This window comes from Acartia tonsa, chromosome 1, assembly GCF_053477335.1.
Source record: "Acartia tonsa isolate MP-2025a chromosome 1, ASM5347733v1, whole genome shotgun sequence".
NCBI lineage: Eukaryota > Metazoa > Arthropoda > Copepoda > Calanoida > Acartiidae > Acartia > Acartia tonsa.
In genome coordinates, this window is record NC_137260.1 from 29441372 (window position 1) to 29460308 (window position 18937).

An 18937-nucleotide genomic window follows, 5' to 3' on the forward strand; every position below is an offset into this window, starting at 1 on the left:
GGAGGGGGAAACTAAAGATTTTTAGGATAAACATAAATGAAAAAAGTCAAGAAATAAAATTTTTGCCCACTAAAATCAAATGCAATACAAAATTATTTTACAATATTATAACAAGATTAACCCTTGAATCATTCTAAGATCTAAAATATAATCTCTTTTTTCGTATTAATTCGAAACCGGTGAATGAGTGATAAACACGTATATCTAGGCCTTTGGTTAGGTCAATATGAGTTGTAAGGGTCAAGTCTATGACGTAACGAACGTACCTTAATGTGGGCTTATTATTGGAAGTATCAAGCCTGTAACACCACGACCGTACCTATGGAAAGGTTATATCAAGCACTATCTTTTACCCATTCTATGCATACTGAAATATTCATAAGTATAAATCAAAAACCTTAAGCGTTCTGTAGAGGATCCGGGTTTGCTTTCCTGTAATATAAACATAAATTGTGACATTAATTCATGTCTATTGTTTACCTCTTCTTTTTCTCCTCTCCTGGCGACGTTCCTTTTTGGCAGTCTTGGCCCTGTAATACATGTTGGTCAGCTCTTTAGATAGGCGATCGATCCTTTCGCGCACCCTCTTGACTTCTTGACGGTTCCATGAATCTTGCTCCTTCCAGTAGGCCAGCTCAGTTTCTAACTTGTCATGAGAACCGGTTCTCATCCATACGAAAAAACTATGTCTAGCATTGTATTATATTCAGTTATCTACGAATATAAAAACATACAATCATAAGATTGAAACCATTTTTTTTTTAGCCCGGCATCTCGGGGCTAAAAAACTGGTTTTAATCTTATAATTGTACAGTTTATATCCGCGGAAAGCTCTTTATAATACGATGCAAGAAATAACTATTAAAGCCCTTGGAATCTACTAAATGCAGTTCCTCATAATATTTCTTTCCATGGTGAATCTTTCCGTCTCATTTATCCCGTATATGGATTTAAAGAGGGATAAGTAGCTTTCACAATATTGCGTAAAGTTGTAAGTAAGATTCCAGTCAAAGGCGATTATTAGGTCAAACTGTGTTTAAATATGTGCTTAGTTATACTATGCCTATAATCAACCTTGATAACAGTTATACTTTTACCCTTTATCAAATTTGTGTTCTATTCAAATCATGGGAGAAGTGATCGAAGGTACGGCTTAAGATTTACAAATATTTGGGATAGAAAATGAAAGAAAGCTTTTAAATTAATTTCCTTTACACCTTGTTTTATGATACCTCTATAGTTTTAACATTGGTTAGCTGATTTAATTTGTATAAAATAAACTAATGGTCAAGAATAATATTTTATTTGTGTAAATCTATACATAAATTAAATACATAAAGTGGTTAGTTCAAAAAATCGTCTCTTCATAATACTACATCATAAAAAAAATATGATATTTTATGATAGAAAGACTTAGAACTTACATTAAGACTAGCAGTTTATGTGAAGATATCAAAATCACAATCTTTGAGGTGTCATCCAGGTGCATTACATATTTACAGGTTGTCAACGTATTTAACAACAAAATACTTCAATTAGTAGGGAGGGAGAGGATATTGAAAAGTAAGTTTTACTGACAAAAAAGGTTATAAGATAGTTCTGCAATTCGTTGGCTTCAAAATTTTTAAATTACAACTTGATCGTTCACTGTCTTCTCCCTTAAAATGGTAATTTTTTCCTAAATTCCATTTTTTCATAAATAATAACTTTATTTAAATAGCAAAAATAAATCAACACACATTTTCAAGCAGAATAAGTAGTCAAATAGCTAGAAAAATAAATATTCATAAATGCAAATATTTAGAAAAATATTTTTTTTGTGCTTTTTTCTTGCATTTATTGATAATGTACAATTACATTGTACAATACATAGTACATGACGAAGTTAATTTGCAGCAAATTACAGAAAATATTAATTAAAGCTAAAAGAATTGTTAGGTTTTAATTGCATATTATACAATTAAATAGACAGAGGTTAGTAGAATTATTTATCTCATTTAACATTTCCCTGTGTCCATGAAATACAAAAGTGTCATCAGATTTAAGATACAGTTGCATTTATGAAATTCACTTAACTACTGGCAAGGCTTGCAGCATATTCAAAACATTTAATTTCTCATGTTCTTCAGCGAGCACTGCTGGAGTCCTGCCTGCTTTGTCAGGAGAATTCCTTCCACCTCCATCCAATATCACCTAAACATTTAAGGTTTGTAGTAAAATTAATATAGCTGTTGTTTGTTGGCAGCCACTTTCCTAAAGCTTCATCCTAAAACCCGTTTTTTTCCGACAAATATCCTAATTTTTCGGTACTTTTAAGTTGAATTAATTCCTGAATCATGGCCCCTAACTAACTTATGCATAACCTTTTGTTAGGGGAACCAACTTTTTTGATTACAAATAATACAAATTTAAACATTACATTTAAAATTTTATATTCACAGGACTAAAATTAGATGTTATTCATGGTTATACATAAAATTATTTTGTTAAAAAAACTCATAATTATAGAGTATGTTTGGTATTATTAACTATACCTGAACTAATTGTTTATTATCAGACAAAGCAGCCCAGTGTAGAGGTGCCCAATCCCAATGTAAAGGATTTCCAATACACGGATTAGCTCCATACTAAAATAAAATATATTTATAGTTAAATAGAAAAGAGTAAGTGAGAGTCTAAACCCAAGGGATTATTTTAATAAAACAATTGGTACACCATAAAAAGATGTTTTTCTTTTTCTGCTGAACCGTCATGGTTCTCCCTTACATTAAAGCTTTCTATAGCCCACTAGAAGGTTTTTAACCATTTCAGGGGAGGGTACCTTCATCCTCCTAACAGAGTACACCCCTAGAAAAATATCCCCCTTGAAATTTTTACTTTTCTTTTAAAAAGAATTGGATAAAGAGGAGGGGGAGGGGTCAACTACCCCTTTCAATTTTTCAAACTTCTCAATCTTCCTTTTTGTTACAGAAATCCTAATATGAGGTCTAATCGATAGGTGGATTCTGAAAAAAGCCTAGATTTAAAATTTTTAAGTTATTCTCCTCGCTTTTATTATCAAGAGTTACCTTTAATAAAAGTTTGGCCATATCAACATGCTTTTCTATACAGGCATAAATAAGGGCTGTCTGTCCTATTTTATTCATCTTATCCATCTCTGCTCCATTCTCCAGTAATACTTCTGCTACCTAGAATAGTTATTTCTTTCATCGTATTATAAACCGCTTTCCGCGGATATAGAATGTACAATTATAAGATTAAAACTAGTTTTTTTAGCCCCGAGTTGCCGAAGGCACGGGCTAAAAAAACTAGTTTTAATCTTATGATTGTACATTTCTATATTGGTAGAAAGCTGGATATAATACGATGATAGACAAAGTTTTTTCGTATGGATGAGAACCGGTTCCTATCCACCGGATTCGAATGAATACGAGAAATATTAAACTATAGATAAGGACTGTCTGTTATATAATATCCATCTCTGCTCTATTCTCTAGTAATACTTCTGCTACCTAGAAATATTAAACTATAGATAAGGACTGTCTGTTATATAATATCCATCTCTGCTCTATTCTCTAGTAATACTTCTGCTACCTAGAAATATTAAACTATAGATAAGGACTGTCTGTTATATAATATCCATCTCTGCTCTATTCTCTAGTAATACTTCTGCTACCTAGAAATATTAAACTATAGATAAGGACTGTCTGTTATATAATATCCATCTCTGCTCTATTCTCTAGTAATACTTCTGCTACCTAGAAATATTAAACTATAGATAAGGACTGTCTGTCATATTATATCCATCTCTGCTCCATTCTCTAGTAATACTTCTGCTACCTAGAAATATTAAACTATAGATAAGGACTGTCTGTTATATTATATCCATCTCTACTCTATTCTCTAGTAATACTTTTGCTACCTAGAAATATTAAACTATAGATAAGGACTGTCTGTTATATTATATCCATCTCTACTCTATTCTCTAGTAATACTTCTGCTACCTAGAAATATTAAACTATAGATAAGGACTGTCTGTTATATTATATCCATCTCTACTCTATTCTCTAGTAATACTTATGCTACATAGAAATATTAAACTAAAGATAAGGACTCCATCTCTACTCTATTCTCTAGTAAATACTTCTGTTACTTTCCCCTTGATTTTAGACTCTCCCCTCCAAAAAAAGAAAGGGAGGAGGAACCTCATACGGGCGGGGATGCTGACCATGACACTCAAACGCCAGGTCCAACAACCCAAGATAACTAAGGGGAGCAAATGTCTCCTTTTCTGTCCAAACACTAAATTATAACGTGGAGTTGAGCCGAGATTCGAACCTATCATCTCCCCGACGACGTGCGGATAGAAATTGTTACTTGTCCTCTTTATACACGCATAAAATCAAACTTACCACTGTCATTCCGTTCATAGCAGCTAGGTGAAGTGGTGTCTGATTCCCCTAAAAAATTACATAAATATTTTAGTTTTGACACATTTTAGTGTATGCACACGTGATTGGTTCATTTTAAATTTAAAGTATATTTCTAGCAGTTATGACAGACAGGCGGACAAGCATCGTTCTTCTTTGTGTCCAATTGTATAAGGAGAAATAGCAAAACAAATGTTTAGTTTGAAGTCTGAATGTTATTGTGCAATTTACATTTTATATCTACCTATGTGATATCTTGTACAGGTATTTTGTTCCGTTTACTAAACAACCCTTTCATTAGCATAGATTTTCAATATTAACATATTTATATCAAAGCAAAGGCTACTGAGAATCAATTTTCCACATTTTATTAATACGCCTTTAGAAGTTTTACTTAAAAGAGATTTATTTTCATTGGATCCTACGAAAACATTTCATACTAGAAAATGCGACCCTAGTCTCTAGAGAGAGGACAAATTTTTTATTATTTATTTTAAAAGTTTGACCTAAACCCATAAACGGCTTAAATCCTGCTCTGAACTAAAAATCAAACTTGCCATAAACAAAGGTACAATACAGCTGGAATAAACGTAGTAAACAAGAATTCTCTTTTATTTGTCCACAAACGTTTACAAGATAGTTAAGATTCTTTAATACATACAACATATTTTCCAAGAAAGGATTTATCCTCATAAGGAAAAAATGACATAAAAAAGTTTTTCTGTGATATTTCCTCTGTTGATAACAATTGCAGAATTATATTTTGCACTAACAGGGAGATAAAAATACATTTTGTATTAATATTCATGAAAGGCATGAAAGTTTTTTTCAGATGGAATATCTCTTTCTGATAGAGACTAATGAAATAACTCACATTTTTATATTGCACATTACTACAATAGTTCTTAGGAAAAATGGACAAACGGCAGGGAGTAAGTGGTCATAGAACTGTAACTTTACCTGGTTCTCTAAGTTTTTATAAAAACGTTCTCTTATTCTTCTACTAAATGACGCTTATCAAATGTTGATTGGTTGGTTCAAACTAGTAGTGTTCTAACTTTTAAACTAATAATTTTAATTTACAGGAGTGTTAATTTTGTCCAGCATTATTGAGGATGTAAATCAATTTATTTTTTATTGTCTTATCCCTTATGATCCAAGGATAAACGGAGGGTAAAAATGGAAAATGCCTGATTTTTTTTTTTTGGGGGGGGGAGGGATTAAATGATAAAACTTGAATTAATTAAGTATGTAATATAACTCCATTAGATACTGTTAAATCAGCAGTTGGTACCATATTAAAACCTGGTTTTAGAATGTTCGAACTCCTCATTTTTTCAAGACTTACCTTACTTTCCTCAGCTGCTACATTGGCTCCTCTTTTTAACAATTCTGCCGCCAGTTCTGCTTTGTGGCGTTCTTGTTCTTTTTTCCTTTCCAGTTTCGCCATTTCTTCCTCCTTCAAAACAAAAATAGAAAATTATATTAGTTTTTAAGCAGATCTTCTACAATTCTTTTTTAAAGCAAAGCTTTTCTATAAATGACAGTTTCTGTTTTGCTGCAAAATTCTTTTTATAGATATCTTGCCATTTAAAATGCTTTGCTACTAATGAAAAAAATATCAGGGGGGGGGGGGGCTACTCTTCTTATGAAAGAAGCCCTATCCCAAAAGGGAAGATAGGGAGTAAATAAAGTAAACATTCTAAAATACACCTTAAGTTTCGTTCTTCTGAAACAATGATAAAATTATTTCTTTTTTGCAGAAAAGGAAAAATTAAGAAACATGATCTTTGTTTAATTAAAAAGCTACTGTCTATAGAATATTTTTATCTCAAATAATGTTTTTGACTCAAATTACATGAAGACAAAATAAATTTCAATATTATTCTCCAATCTTTTAAAATCAATATATTTATGAATTTATCTATCCCTGTCAAAAAACTGAGTCGTTATTAAGTTTACATAAACATATAGTCGACATAAAACCTTGAGATTGAATATCGAATGTCAGCAGTTTTGACATAGTCAACATATTAATCTCCGTCAAAATTGTTGGCATTATATCGACATACAATTTCTAGGGGTTATGTCGACTAAAAAAGTGGCTGTGACTGACAAAATATCGACAATGGAAATGCTATGTTTGAAATATTTTTTGATAATACTATAATTACTTTAATAACGATTGATCTTTGCTGACATTTAGACAATCTAATGCCATCATTACTAAATACTTTCGACATGATAACACCTGATAACACGTCTATGTACCTGTGAGACTCCCTGTTGGTCTTGTAGTTGTTGCTGTGCCGGGGTGCTTTCCTCTGGTTCTTCTTGTGCACATCTAATTACAAATACAGGGATGGGACAGTGCAAGATTTTAATCACTTGGGGTGAGGCAAGGAACAAAGCCTCTAATCTTATGATAAAAAAGTAATTCATAAATATAGTACAAATTTAAGTTAATTGTATACAACATTTTTGTCAAATTTAATTGTTCAGCCACAAAATTATTATTTAACTATTAAAAGTACTATTTAGGTGTAATAACTTCAGTTATCTTACTTTAACGTTCGAGCAAAAACAATATTAATCATATTAACTATTTTCTTAAAAGCAAAAAAGGTTTCACTCCTTTACCCCACCCCCTTTGTGCTCTAGTTAACAGTTCTTGCAGATGAACGGGCGGACATTTTGAATTCTAGAGTTTATTCTTAAGTGTATGAATCTAATTTTGTTACCATCCCATGTAATTTAATTTTATAAACTTATCCTACAAACATTCTATTTACAAAATGTTTATACATACAATTTTAAAGAGGAAATTTTATATAACCTGGGTGAGTATGTCATTTAGTTACTTTATACATAATTTATAAATTAAAAGTTGTAAAGCATGCCAGTCTGTATTATTATCTAAATAAATTATTTATGTCGACTCTATGAGTCGACATAAATAATGTAAAAATATGATCGTCATTTTTCTCTTTTTAAAAAGCTATATAGTCGACTTAAAATTATAAAACTTAAACAGAATGGGAATAGCTTTCACAGGGTCATATTTATATCATCTATATGGAAATTATTATCCCTGTTATTTACATTCATTTTTTGTTACCTTTTCCTTATTTTCTTCAGACTTTTCACATAATTTGTTTTAGGAGTGAAATTATTTTAGAAAAAATACTTTTTATTTACTAATGAACTAAGTACTATATGTAGAAAGATCAATAAACTTTAGTTTCTCATATTTTACTATATATCTTTATTCAAAATAAGGATAACAACATCCATATGTGACGCATCATTAAAAACTTAAGATATATTGCAATATAAATAAATTCTGCACAACCTGAAAGACAAATTAATCACCAAAAAACTTAGATTTCCTCTTTAGACCTTTAATATCTGTATAGCACTACAGATGGACAGATAGACAATGTAAATATCATAGAGTAGAAGATACTCAACAATCAGGGGAATCTTTTAAAAAAGCAGATCTGGAAAGGTTACTGAAGACCTTGTATTGTATTCGTGTATTATTCCCATTGCTGAAGTCGGTAATTTCATAGGAAAGCCTCAGATTATTGGTTGTAGTAAGAAATCTACAATCATGATATAGTTTTACCTATGAAGAGGGGTGAAACCCTCCTTATCCGATCCAGTAGCATCTGCTCCCCCATTTAGCAACTCCAGAGCACCCTCTACATGACCCTACAACAATAAAGGGGTTTTCAAGTAATGATTTATAAAGAAAGGGGAGTCTATGATTATCCAAGGGTAGACATAGGCCAGCTTATACCAATAACGAAATTAATTCGGAAAGAAATAACCAAACCTATACGTGTTTTTCAGCTGTCGTTGGGAGGCAACACATAATAATATTGATGACCTCTCCATTAGCCCCCCAAATATTATTTTATGTTTATTTACCTTGTTAGTTATACCTTATTCCTGGTTATAGGCTATTAGTACGCCAATTAATTCATCCCAAAAAACAGTTTTTTTACTTTTATTTAAATCAAACCATCATTTTTTGTCCTGAATTCTATTCTTTAAAAATCTGCTATCGTAATTATCATTTTAAGTTTTGGTTAATTATTTCACTACTGAGGCAACAGCGTAAAAGAATAATATATTCAAGGTTTAGTAGTCGCTGTTAAATCATATTTGAAAAAAATGCAGTTTCACCTGAATTTGTGGACTTAATTCTTATCTTACCTTAGTAGCAGTCCAATGAAGTGGGAGACGCCCGGCATTATCTGGCTGATTTACAGGGCAGCCTCCCTTCAGCAGGCACACGATAACCTCTGAGGATCCATGGACAGCCGCGTGGTGTAGCGGAGTCATACCAAATTTGTTTGTAGCCTGCAAATAAATATAATTAGAATAAAAAGTGTTAAAAAGTCCTCTTAAACAAACACAGCACCCATGCAGATTAAAAAAATATTTGATACCTTTTACATCCCTAATAAAGTTTGATCCTAAAAATCTCTGAAACCAAAAAAGTTATAATGTATCTAAGTCCTTAGATTTTAATATTTACAATTTAGATGAACTTTAAATATTTTATTTGAACCTTTCTCCTAACCCCAACCATCCCTATTGTTGAATTACCTACCCGTCCCCCTTTTGAGATGTTGTATCCCCCCCCCCCCCGTAACAAAGGCTTGCCTGTGAGTTGGCTCCAAGATTCAAAAGTGTTTGTATAACAGAGGCATGTCCGTACCTAAAATAATTAATTATTGATGTATAATTTTTGTCCAACTATGTTATCTCAGTAAGAAAAAAAAAATTATTTATGGCTATAAGAGCTGTTAATTTGGAGTCAAGTGATTACAGGTTATAACAAACTCTTATAAGGTCATTCTTTTTTTATAAGTAGTATTACGTCATAATAAGTTGTGAAATGGACCTCAAAAACGTCGATTTAAATAGGTTATCACTTTGAAAAAGAATTTTTTCTAATGTAAATATATTGGGTTTAAAAGAAGTAAATACAAGTTCTTAACCTGCGACACATTCATTATCTTAATCTTTAGAATTAAAAAGATTAAATTTATATCAATTTCCCGCGAAACTTTCAATTAATTAATAGAAAGTAATTAATTTTTTTTTACTTTTAAAGTTTCGTTATGAAATGGTATTTTTATTAATTTCTTTTAAATAATTAACGTCAAGTCTGTATTTTGAAATAGGACAATGATAGAACAACGTAAGAAAAAGTTTTCAAATATTTTTATCCTAGTTGAATTTAGGGATTGTTGAGAAAATTAAGATAAGGAACAATTCCTTTCCAATTCCTGAAAATATTGTTGTACAATATGTAGATATTTTCAATAAATTCAGAAATTTCTTAATTTTTCAAATCTGTATTAATAACCTACTCTATCTTTGTCGTATTTTCAGTATTTAATTAACAGATTCCTATAGTTTCTTAAAAATTTATTTCAATTGTATTCCTCATTTTCATGGGAAGCAAATTAATTAGAAATTTTACTTACTAAAAGACAATGAAATAACAATTGCTCAAATTTAAAGGAATTGTAACCATATCTGTTTTTATAGCTAGCTAGTCTATAATTAGGGTATTTCCGTCAGACCCCCTACCACCTTCTGACCGTCAGTAAAATAGACTTTAAGACCTTATTTCAATACATCAACTCAAACTTTAAGAAGCTGTGAGTATCCACTTTGCTTTGCTAAGAACACAGTAATAGTGTCTGACTGATTATGACGTAACAAAAAAAAATTAGCCAATGAGAGGCCGTTATTGACCAATGGTAAAATTTATAGTGGCCTTTCATTGGCTAATTTTTTTGTTACGTCATAATCAGTCAGACACTATTACTGTGTTCCTTTGCTCACCCCTTTTTTTATTTCTTGAAATCCCCACTAATAATGAATCAAAATAAAATCCTTTAACTGCTATTGCTGCGCTATTTTTATACATAAATGTTTTTGTTCTCTTTACCTTGCAGCTCTGTGTAGAAGTTTATTTTCTGCAGAGTCCGCGTCTATGTCTGGGCTAAGTTCTTCTAAATATGTATTAGTGTTTTATTTATGTTACTAGCGGCTACGCCCCTACAGGCCTCTAGTAGCACTTTATATGCTTTTTTTTCTTTTTTAGATAATACGAAACATATCTAGGTTACTTTCAATTCTCAACAATAACTTGCAACGTTGCGTTCAAGTCCCTTTAATTAAAATTTATTTTTTATTTTTTGTGATTTCTCTTGGGAGGGTGGTGGTACCCTACCCCAAAATAGTTATAAACTTTTCCAGGACCTATGAGAAGCTACCTTGTAAAGGAGAATCATATCAGTTCAGCGGTTATCGAGATCCTTCGGTACAAGCATACAAACACACAGACAGACATCCTGTTTTTTAGTATAAGGATTCCTGTTAGCGAAGTTGTTCTATAATTCACTTTGTCCTTCCATCCACCTCCCGTCTGTCTGTAAGACGGAAACCTTGTCTTCTTGGCTTCTATTTAAGATATAATAGCCGAAATATTTGGTAAAGATTCATATGTCCAATATACATCACCTTTACACATCGTTTTGTCCGTCTTTGTATTGCTATGAGAGTAAAAAATTTGGTGATTTTGTTAGAATTGCCGGTGTTGGCATGGTAGATACTTTAAATTTTTATTTATTTATGGCAGATATGTATGTGTATTGACAACTAATCTAAAAGCATATCTGCTGGTTGAAAAAATGCCAGGGTCCCAAAAATAGCCATGAAAGTCGGGTAAAAATGAACTCGGGCAGCAAAAGAGAACAATGAGATAGTTAGGAAGAGAAGTAAATGAAAAATCAATACGGACAAGACTGCAACAGACTGACCGACAAGAGTAACTTGTAAATTAATTTTGATGATACCTGGAAATTGTTTAATGATAGCTGCAACTTTTTCTGCATTTCCCTTCCTCAAACTTATCAATAATCTCTCTTTCGGAGTTTTTGTATCCATTTCTAGTCTAGGAAAAATTAGTCATCTCGTCATTTAGCAAATTAATTCCATTTGAAATTGCTGAACATTTAGATATTTGGCGTAATGTTGGCGTGACACTTGTTTTGCGTGTGATTAGAGGGAAGTTGGTAAGAAGGAGACGAGTGTAAAGAAGGAGGTGGATTGAAGGAAATTTTCACTTAGAATTGTTTGTCAGAATCCTGGTCTCTTATTCCTGGTTTTACCTTTAAGCCAACAGAAATCCGAAATAGTAAGATGCGAGGCAACGCCGTGTGCGAGTCATAAAGTTAAATCGACATTAGTAGTAAGATAGAGACAATGCCTTAGTATTACCAAGAATAATGCACACTTCAAGACAAAAGTCATATAGGATTAGACAAAAAAGGCCACCAACAAAGATCACAAATACTTATTTCTCAGGTAAGAAACCATTTATTTTTATATTGTTAAAATAAATAAAAATAAAAATTGCAAATATAATCCTATATTAAAATGCCTATACAAAACAGTAACTATAACAAACACAAATAATGCATTATATACTACAAGAAGAAAGCTTGGCAGGACTGAGCTATAGAAGTATTGATGACTTACTACTAACCTACACTATTATACACCTTGTCATGAAATATCATGTCCAAACAAACAAACAAATAAAATCTTTAAAATATCCAAAATATATTAATATTGGTATCTAATAAGATTATTTTCTCTAATAATATACCAGCTACAAATAGCTAAATATAGATTATGATATATGATTATGCTAATATAAAAAAGTGATGTAATAAATCTAAAAAAAACACGCTAAAACTGTTATTTTATCATTAGAACTAAGAATGATGTTGTTTTGAAAACTAACACGAAATTTAATCTTTGTTAAGCACACCAATTCACTATTATAGATATAAAGTACACTGGAACTAAACTTTCCTTTCTTTTTAAAAGTAAAGCTTTTCTATAATTAGGGTCGGTCAGTCAGTCCGTCAGTCCGTAACGGATAACTTTTTTCGTTAATTTAGGCATGTTAGAATTGTCCTATCGATTGTCCGACTTTGCATGGTGATTCCTGTAGTAGTTAGGTACGATTTAGAAAGCGTAGCAACTCTTTTTTCGTTACCAGAATGTCCGTACGTCCATTTTAAACATGTTGATTTTTTTACTTTTTTAACATCAGGTTTTTATGTGATAAAATCATCCAATTGACCTGATTTTTGGATTTCTGATTCATATTACAATGAGGTACAATATTTTGAGCGAAGCATCTCTATAATCAAGTCCTAAAAATGTCAGTATGTCCTTAAACAGAATCCTGTATTTAATAAGTTTTGCAACAAATTTACGTATAATTTTGTAAATTTATATATTCATATTTTGTATATTCAGTTCTGCCACTCTACAAGAGTTAATGTTCGTCTGTCATACCATTTCAGAGCTTCGCTTTTATGAATGTTGTCATCCTTGTTTTATAATAGATAAGAATAATTATATCCTTAAAATAGGAGTTTAACAAATCAGATGATCGGTCATTCGAATTTAAACATTCATAGAATAACAACTGAGCTTTTAATGATGAAGTAACTGAACATAATTTCGATATAAGTTTCATGGACGAAGGATACTCAATTTTAACCACCTCACATTTTAAAAGTAAATATAAGGATGTAGCGCTTATAAAATTATTCTTAAACATCTTTGAATTCATCATTTTACAAGATAATTATTTTCTATTAAAAACAATTTACAGAAAGATTTTATGCTAAGATTACAATGTTTCTATGTTTATCGGGCATACTTAATAGTTACAGGAACCCTCGTCAAATGTTTGAAATAGATAGCTCATGACCAAATTAATCATACTAGTTTTCTGTTAAGTATGGGCGGACTGAAAAACCTTTGCTTATACAAACAGCAGAAAAATCAATGGCAGTTAAATGAGTCACTTTTAGTGATTTCTATAATAAATTTTCTTACATAGCATAACAGCATAATACGATATCATTTGAGGCAAAATTTCTGTTGTTGTAATTAAGAGGAAGTTTTTTTAGAAGCAATATTTTATCTTTTTCTGATGATGACTGCATTTAGTAAACATTGACAATATTACTTTTCTAGTAGCGCAACTACTCTACAAACAGAGTTTGTCAAACGTCCTTTCATAAATGACAGTTGTACATTTTTCAATCCTGCATTGCGTTGGTGACATTATACACTTTTAACACACATAAACTTTAATATCCTTAATTAACAGACTGAAACACATATACACAAAGTCAGACATCCTAGTTGTCATATAATATAAATGAAGACATGATTTAAATTTCTGTAAATTTTCTATCGTGCTTTTAAATAACCATTTAGATTAATAAACCCTACATCTTAATAAGAAAAATTAGCAAATTGATGGTTCATATTAGTTTGAGGAAATCATCACATAGGTCCAGTGATAGACCAATTTATTTTCAGATTTAGGTATTTTTAGGCTAGGAGCGTAGCAGCTATATAACTTATAAGATCCTAGTTCTTTCTTGCACCTAGCAACTTGAACAAACCTACACTGAGCTTCTGTTTTAAGATCATGATTTGCTAGGTTCAGCTCTTTCTATTTTATAGCCTCAAAAAAAAGCCTAAACCCAAACTATGCCTGTAGGGTTATTCATTAAAAACTACCGGTCATTCATTCCTTTTGTTACTGAGATCTTAATCCTTCCTAAAATGTCGAGCTCAATCTGGTTATGTGGTTTACGGTTTTATAATATTATATATGTTAATTTATTTATGTTGTAGAAAAAGGTGCGTTATGGCATGTAGTTGTTTAGTAATTTTTATTTCACCCATGAAATAAAGTAGAATTTTTCACTATTTTGCATTAAACAAGATTATTTTTCACTAAATAAAATTACTATTTGTTATTTTAATTTCATAATAATTGGAAATGAATGGTTTAGTATGCTTCATGCAATTGAATCAAATAACTTTTGAAGTATCGCAGGTGTGCAAATGACTAAAAGCAATTCCCAAAGTCGTAAAGGACAGAGTAATTACACAACAATTTTTATTCAGTTCGGCTGGAACAGGTACTGTAATAGTTAATTATGAAATAGTTGTAGGGAGCGGATAAATTGTCGCAATACACCAAACCAACAACTTAGAAAGGCAGTGCGTAACTTAAAATATTCATATGAAACTGCAAATATTTTTTTAGAATATTTTATTCATCCGAGACATAAATTAAGTTTTGTTAAGAAAAGAACTTAATCGATTCAGTAGTAGCATTCAAGTAACGATTATTTTTTATTTACCCATCATGACGTTTACAGATTAAACAGAACATGATATCCGTTAATTAAAACTTAAGTTAAATACTTCGATACAACGCTACAGGCTGAATGGGTGGAACACATGGTTGGGGGAAGGGGGTGGGTAAACTAAAGGATATCAAAGTTAGGTGAGAGGTGGGTGTAAATGCAGGTGTGCAGTGAGGGAGAGAGAAAGCAAGTGAGAGAGAAAAGACGTAAAACAGAGAAACAATGAGAGGTAGAGCCACCGTATATTATGAATACCATTATCAGGCCACTGCAATTTCTATATAAACCTTATAGTTATTAGATCGATTTTACCAGCCTTTGTTTGGATTATTTCATAAGGGTTGGCAAATAAATATAATCTTCTAATTAAATATTTTGTCAACAAAAATCATAGCTAACATTACAGGAAACATCATGCAAGGTTTAAAATCGATAATTAACGATTAGAGATATCCATATCGCACGCACAAATAGACCCTTATTATTGAAAAGCTTCGCTTTTGCAAGAAAAATATTAAGATGAACACTTAATTTTCAAACTTGAACATATATTACCATTAATGAGATAAATAAAAATTCCTAATGTAAAATCAATATAAATATTGATATAACAAGTTATTATTATTGATTAATTCTTAGATAATACATCTATGATATAAATATAACTAAACCAAAAGTCAATATCGAAATTTGAATATTTTTGTGTCCATTTTTAATTCAAATTTGGGGTATAGTCCCTTTCGTAACATCGCACCTTTTTTTAGCCCCTGCGGGGACAATTACCTAACCCTGTGGGGCAATCACCTAACCCAATATAACCTAACCAAACCTAAAATAACCTATATAAAGCCATTTTAACAAGGATGACAACATCCATAAAAGCGAAGCACTGAAACGGTAGGACAAACGGACATTAACGCTTGTATAGTGTCTGAACTGAATAATCAGAATAAAAAAGTATAAGAGTCAAAGCAAAGTTGTAAGTAAATTTGTTGAAAAACTGCTTGATATAGGATAAAGTTTAAGGACATACTTACATTTTTAGGATTTGATTATAGAGTTGCTTCGCTTATAATATTGTTCTTTGTTGTCTCAGGAATTAATATACCAAAAATCAGATCAAACGGATAAATAGTTCACATAAAAATTTGTTGTTTAAAAAGTAGAAAAATCAACATGTTTAAAATGGACGTACGGACATTCTGGTAATGATTATAGAGTTACTACGCTTTCTAAATCGTACCTAACTACTACAGGAATCATCATGCAAAGTTTGAAATCGATAGGACAATTCTAACATGCCTAAATTAACGAATAAAAGCTATCTATCTCGGACGGACGGATGGACGGACGGACGGACGGACGTACGGACGGACGGACGGACGGACCGACCCTAATTATAGAAAAGCTTCGCTTTTAAAAATACGAGGAAAGGGACTATTCCCCAAATTTGTTCGCTACTTAGCTTCTAGTAACTATGAAACTTAATTTCTAGCGTGACTAAATTCATTTCCTTTCTGTTTTAATTTGTTAACAACACTTCATTTTTTTTATTGGTAGTAAAGCTACCCTATGACTTACTTTGTATTGTCTTCTTGTCAGGTCTCAGGGATAAATTTATTCGGCTGCTATTAGAAATAGAAGAATTAATTTCGATGATTTCTCTGAACAATGTTCATTTAATCTTTAACTCGTTTGTCCGTTGTTCTGTCGGAAATACTCAAGTTTCTCCCTTATTATTTAACAAAAACAATTGACAGTATATTTATGTTTTTCTGTCCTATTGCTATAAAGTTTTAATCCTTGTTAAAAGCAAAGGATTTCTACTAAAAGAGTCTGCACGTCCCTGCGTACTTACTTAATATTAAATAAATTAAGCTATTGAATAAGATATTTGCATAAACATTTGGCTTAGATTTTTAAATATCATTAATTTCTTTAACATTAAAAGTTAAGTTATCTTCATGTTTTTAGTAGCGAAGCTACTCTATAATTCACTATGTCCGTCCGTCAGTCAGTCCGTCCGTCAGTCAGTCCGTAACGCTATGGGGGAAACGTGATTTTCTCGGCTCCTATTTAAGATAGACAGCTGAAATTTTTAGTGAAGATTCCTATGACATATGCCCATCTAATCTATACATTGTTTTGTCCGTCTGTCTATCAATTGGGGTGCTAGATCGATTCCTAGATTTTTACGTTTTTGTAATTTTCTCGATTCCTGTTCAAGATAAATGGCTGAAATTTTCAGGTATTGAATAAATTTAGATTTCACATATTCTGATAATATCACCTCGAGAGAGATTATTTAGTCCTTTGACACGTATATTAACTTTTTTGTCTTATGTGGATATTATTAACCTTGTTATTATACTGTAATTAATTAATCATGATCAATTTTACTGCTTGTTTGTGATTATTTATGTCATGTATATATGTATGCCTATTTTACTATGTGTCATAAAATAAATATTTCAAAAATAAATATTTAAAAAAGTTTTGTTTAGATGTCCTTATTGGTTGGGTTGCTAGATCGATTCCTAGATTTTTAAGTTTTCATGATTTTGTCAATCCCTATACAAGATAGACAGTTGAAATTTTCAGGGATTGAATAAGTTTACATTTTGCATATTTCCATTAATTTTTATTAAGATACCTTTATTGGTTAGGGTGCTAGATCGATTCCTAGTTTTTCAAGTTTTTGTGATTTTCTCAACTCCTGTTCAAGATAAACGGTTGGATTTTTTAGTAATTAATTAAGTCAACATTCTTCATATTTTGACCAAGTTTTTTAAACACTTACTATTTTTTGGGGTGCTAAATCGAATTTAGATTTTAACGTTTTTCTTATTAGCTTAAGGCTTAAAAAGACCATTATACAATATACATTTTTAAAAGATTTCGTGATTTTTATAATTGAAGTTTTTTATTACATAATCTATAGATCATTTCCTGTTGTATATTTATAATTTTTGAGCTTCGCTACTTATCGATGTTGTCATCCTTGTTTCTATCTGATTTATTGAGCTTTGCTTTATGGATTTTGGCATCCTTAGCTGGATCTTTAAATCATTTCAATGGTGCGCTAAATCACCCCGCGCAGAATTTCAGCCAATCACAGCAGCGCATTTTACGAAATTTTACGAAATGCGCTGCTGTGATTGGCTGAAATTCTGCGCGGGGTGATTTAGCGCTCCATTGAAATGATTTAAAGATCCAGCTCTTATTTAAAATAAATCGTTTTTACTTGTTTAATACATAATCTCCTGCCATGGAAAGTTTCCTTAAGAAATGAAGGAAAATAAAATTAGATCTGGCTTGTGTCGGACAGATTCTGCAAATATTGCAAATATTGGTTTCAATATCGCTAAAGCTAAATGTTTAATGCTATTTCAACTATGTTTATATTAGCCAGGTTAGCACTTTAAGCAGGATGTAAAAATCGGTCCTACCCCAAACGTAGGAGTCCCAAACCTAGGAGTGTCCGCTATTTTAATAATATGACAATTTTGAAATTTTTTATACCCCTGTCTACAAAATAATGACTATGGCCGCAGCGCTCGGACCCCTAGCCTGCCTAACCGCAGCGCTCGGCCCCCTGGCCTATAACCTAACCTACCCTAACTAAGAAAAATGAGGGAGGGGGGTGGGTTTGTATAAAAAAATTAAAATTGAAATTAATTCAAAATAAAAAAAAATCAAAATTAAAAAAAAAAATTGGGACTCCTGTGTTTGTCCACTCCGATGTTTGTCCAAAAAATCCTGCGTTTGTCTACTCCGACGTTTGTCCCACTCCGACGTTTGGGACTCCTGCGTTTGTCCACTCTGGTGTTTTTCCACTCCTACGTTTGGCGTGGAACCTAAAAATCATGTGAGATAGGTAGTAACACTTAAAAAATAAAAATAACAAAAAAAACAAGGATTTCAACATCTATAAGTAACGAAGCACAAAAATTGAGGATAGACAAACGGAGTGTTAGAGCAAATATCTATTGTCATAAAATAAGAAATATAAATCTTTTTGCAGTCTTTATAAACATAACCGGCAGACCAAGTAAATTGTATACTAGAAACTCATCGGTGTAGGAAACATTAACAAAAATCTTGAATAGCAGCCGAGTAAATCACATTTTTCTCAAAACGGGGCTGACAGACAGACTGACTGTTGGACATTTGAAATAAAAGAGTAGCTTCGCTACGAAAAAGGTACGTATGTAATTATTTAAT

The 18937-nt window shown here is 31.5% G+C and overlaps 1 protein-coding gene across 1 annotated transcript; it reads right to left on the reverse strand.

Moving 5' to 3' along the window:
- Positions 1-1287: 1287 nt before the first annotated feature.
- Positions 1288-11494, reverse strand: LOC145317158 (uncharacterized). Its single transcript, XM_080158095.1, has 11 exons — positions 11315-11494; positions 10405-10468; positions 9105-9159; positions 8652-8798; positions 8059-8144; positions 6702-6774; positions 5779-5889; positions 4413-4460; positions 3069-3188; positions 2535-2627; positions 1288-2193 (listed from the first exon to the last, which is right to left on the reverse strand). Exons 1-11 carry the CDS (start codon positions 11403-11405, stop codon positions 2068-2070), a joined length of 1014 nt encoding a protein of 337 aa, XP_080014221.1. The 5' UTR covers positions 11406-11494; the 3' UTR covers positions 1288-2067.
- Between the last annotated feature and the right edge of the window lie 7443 nt (positions 11495-18937).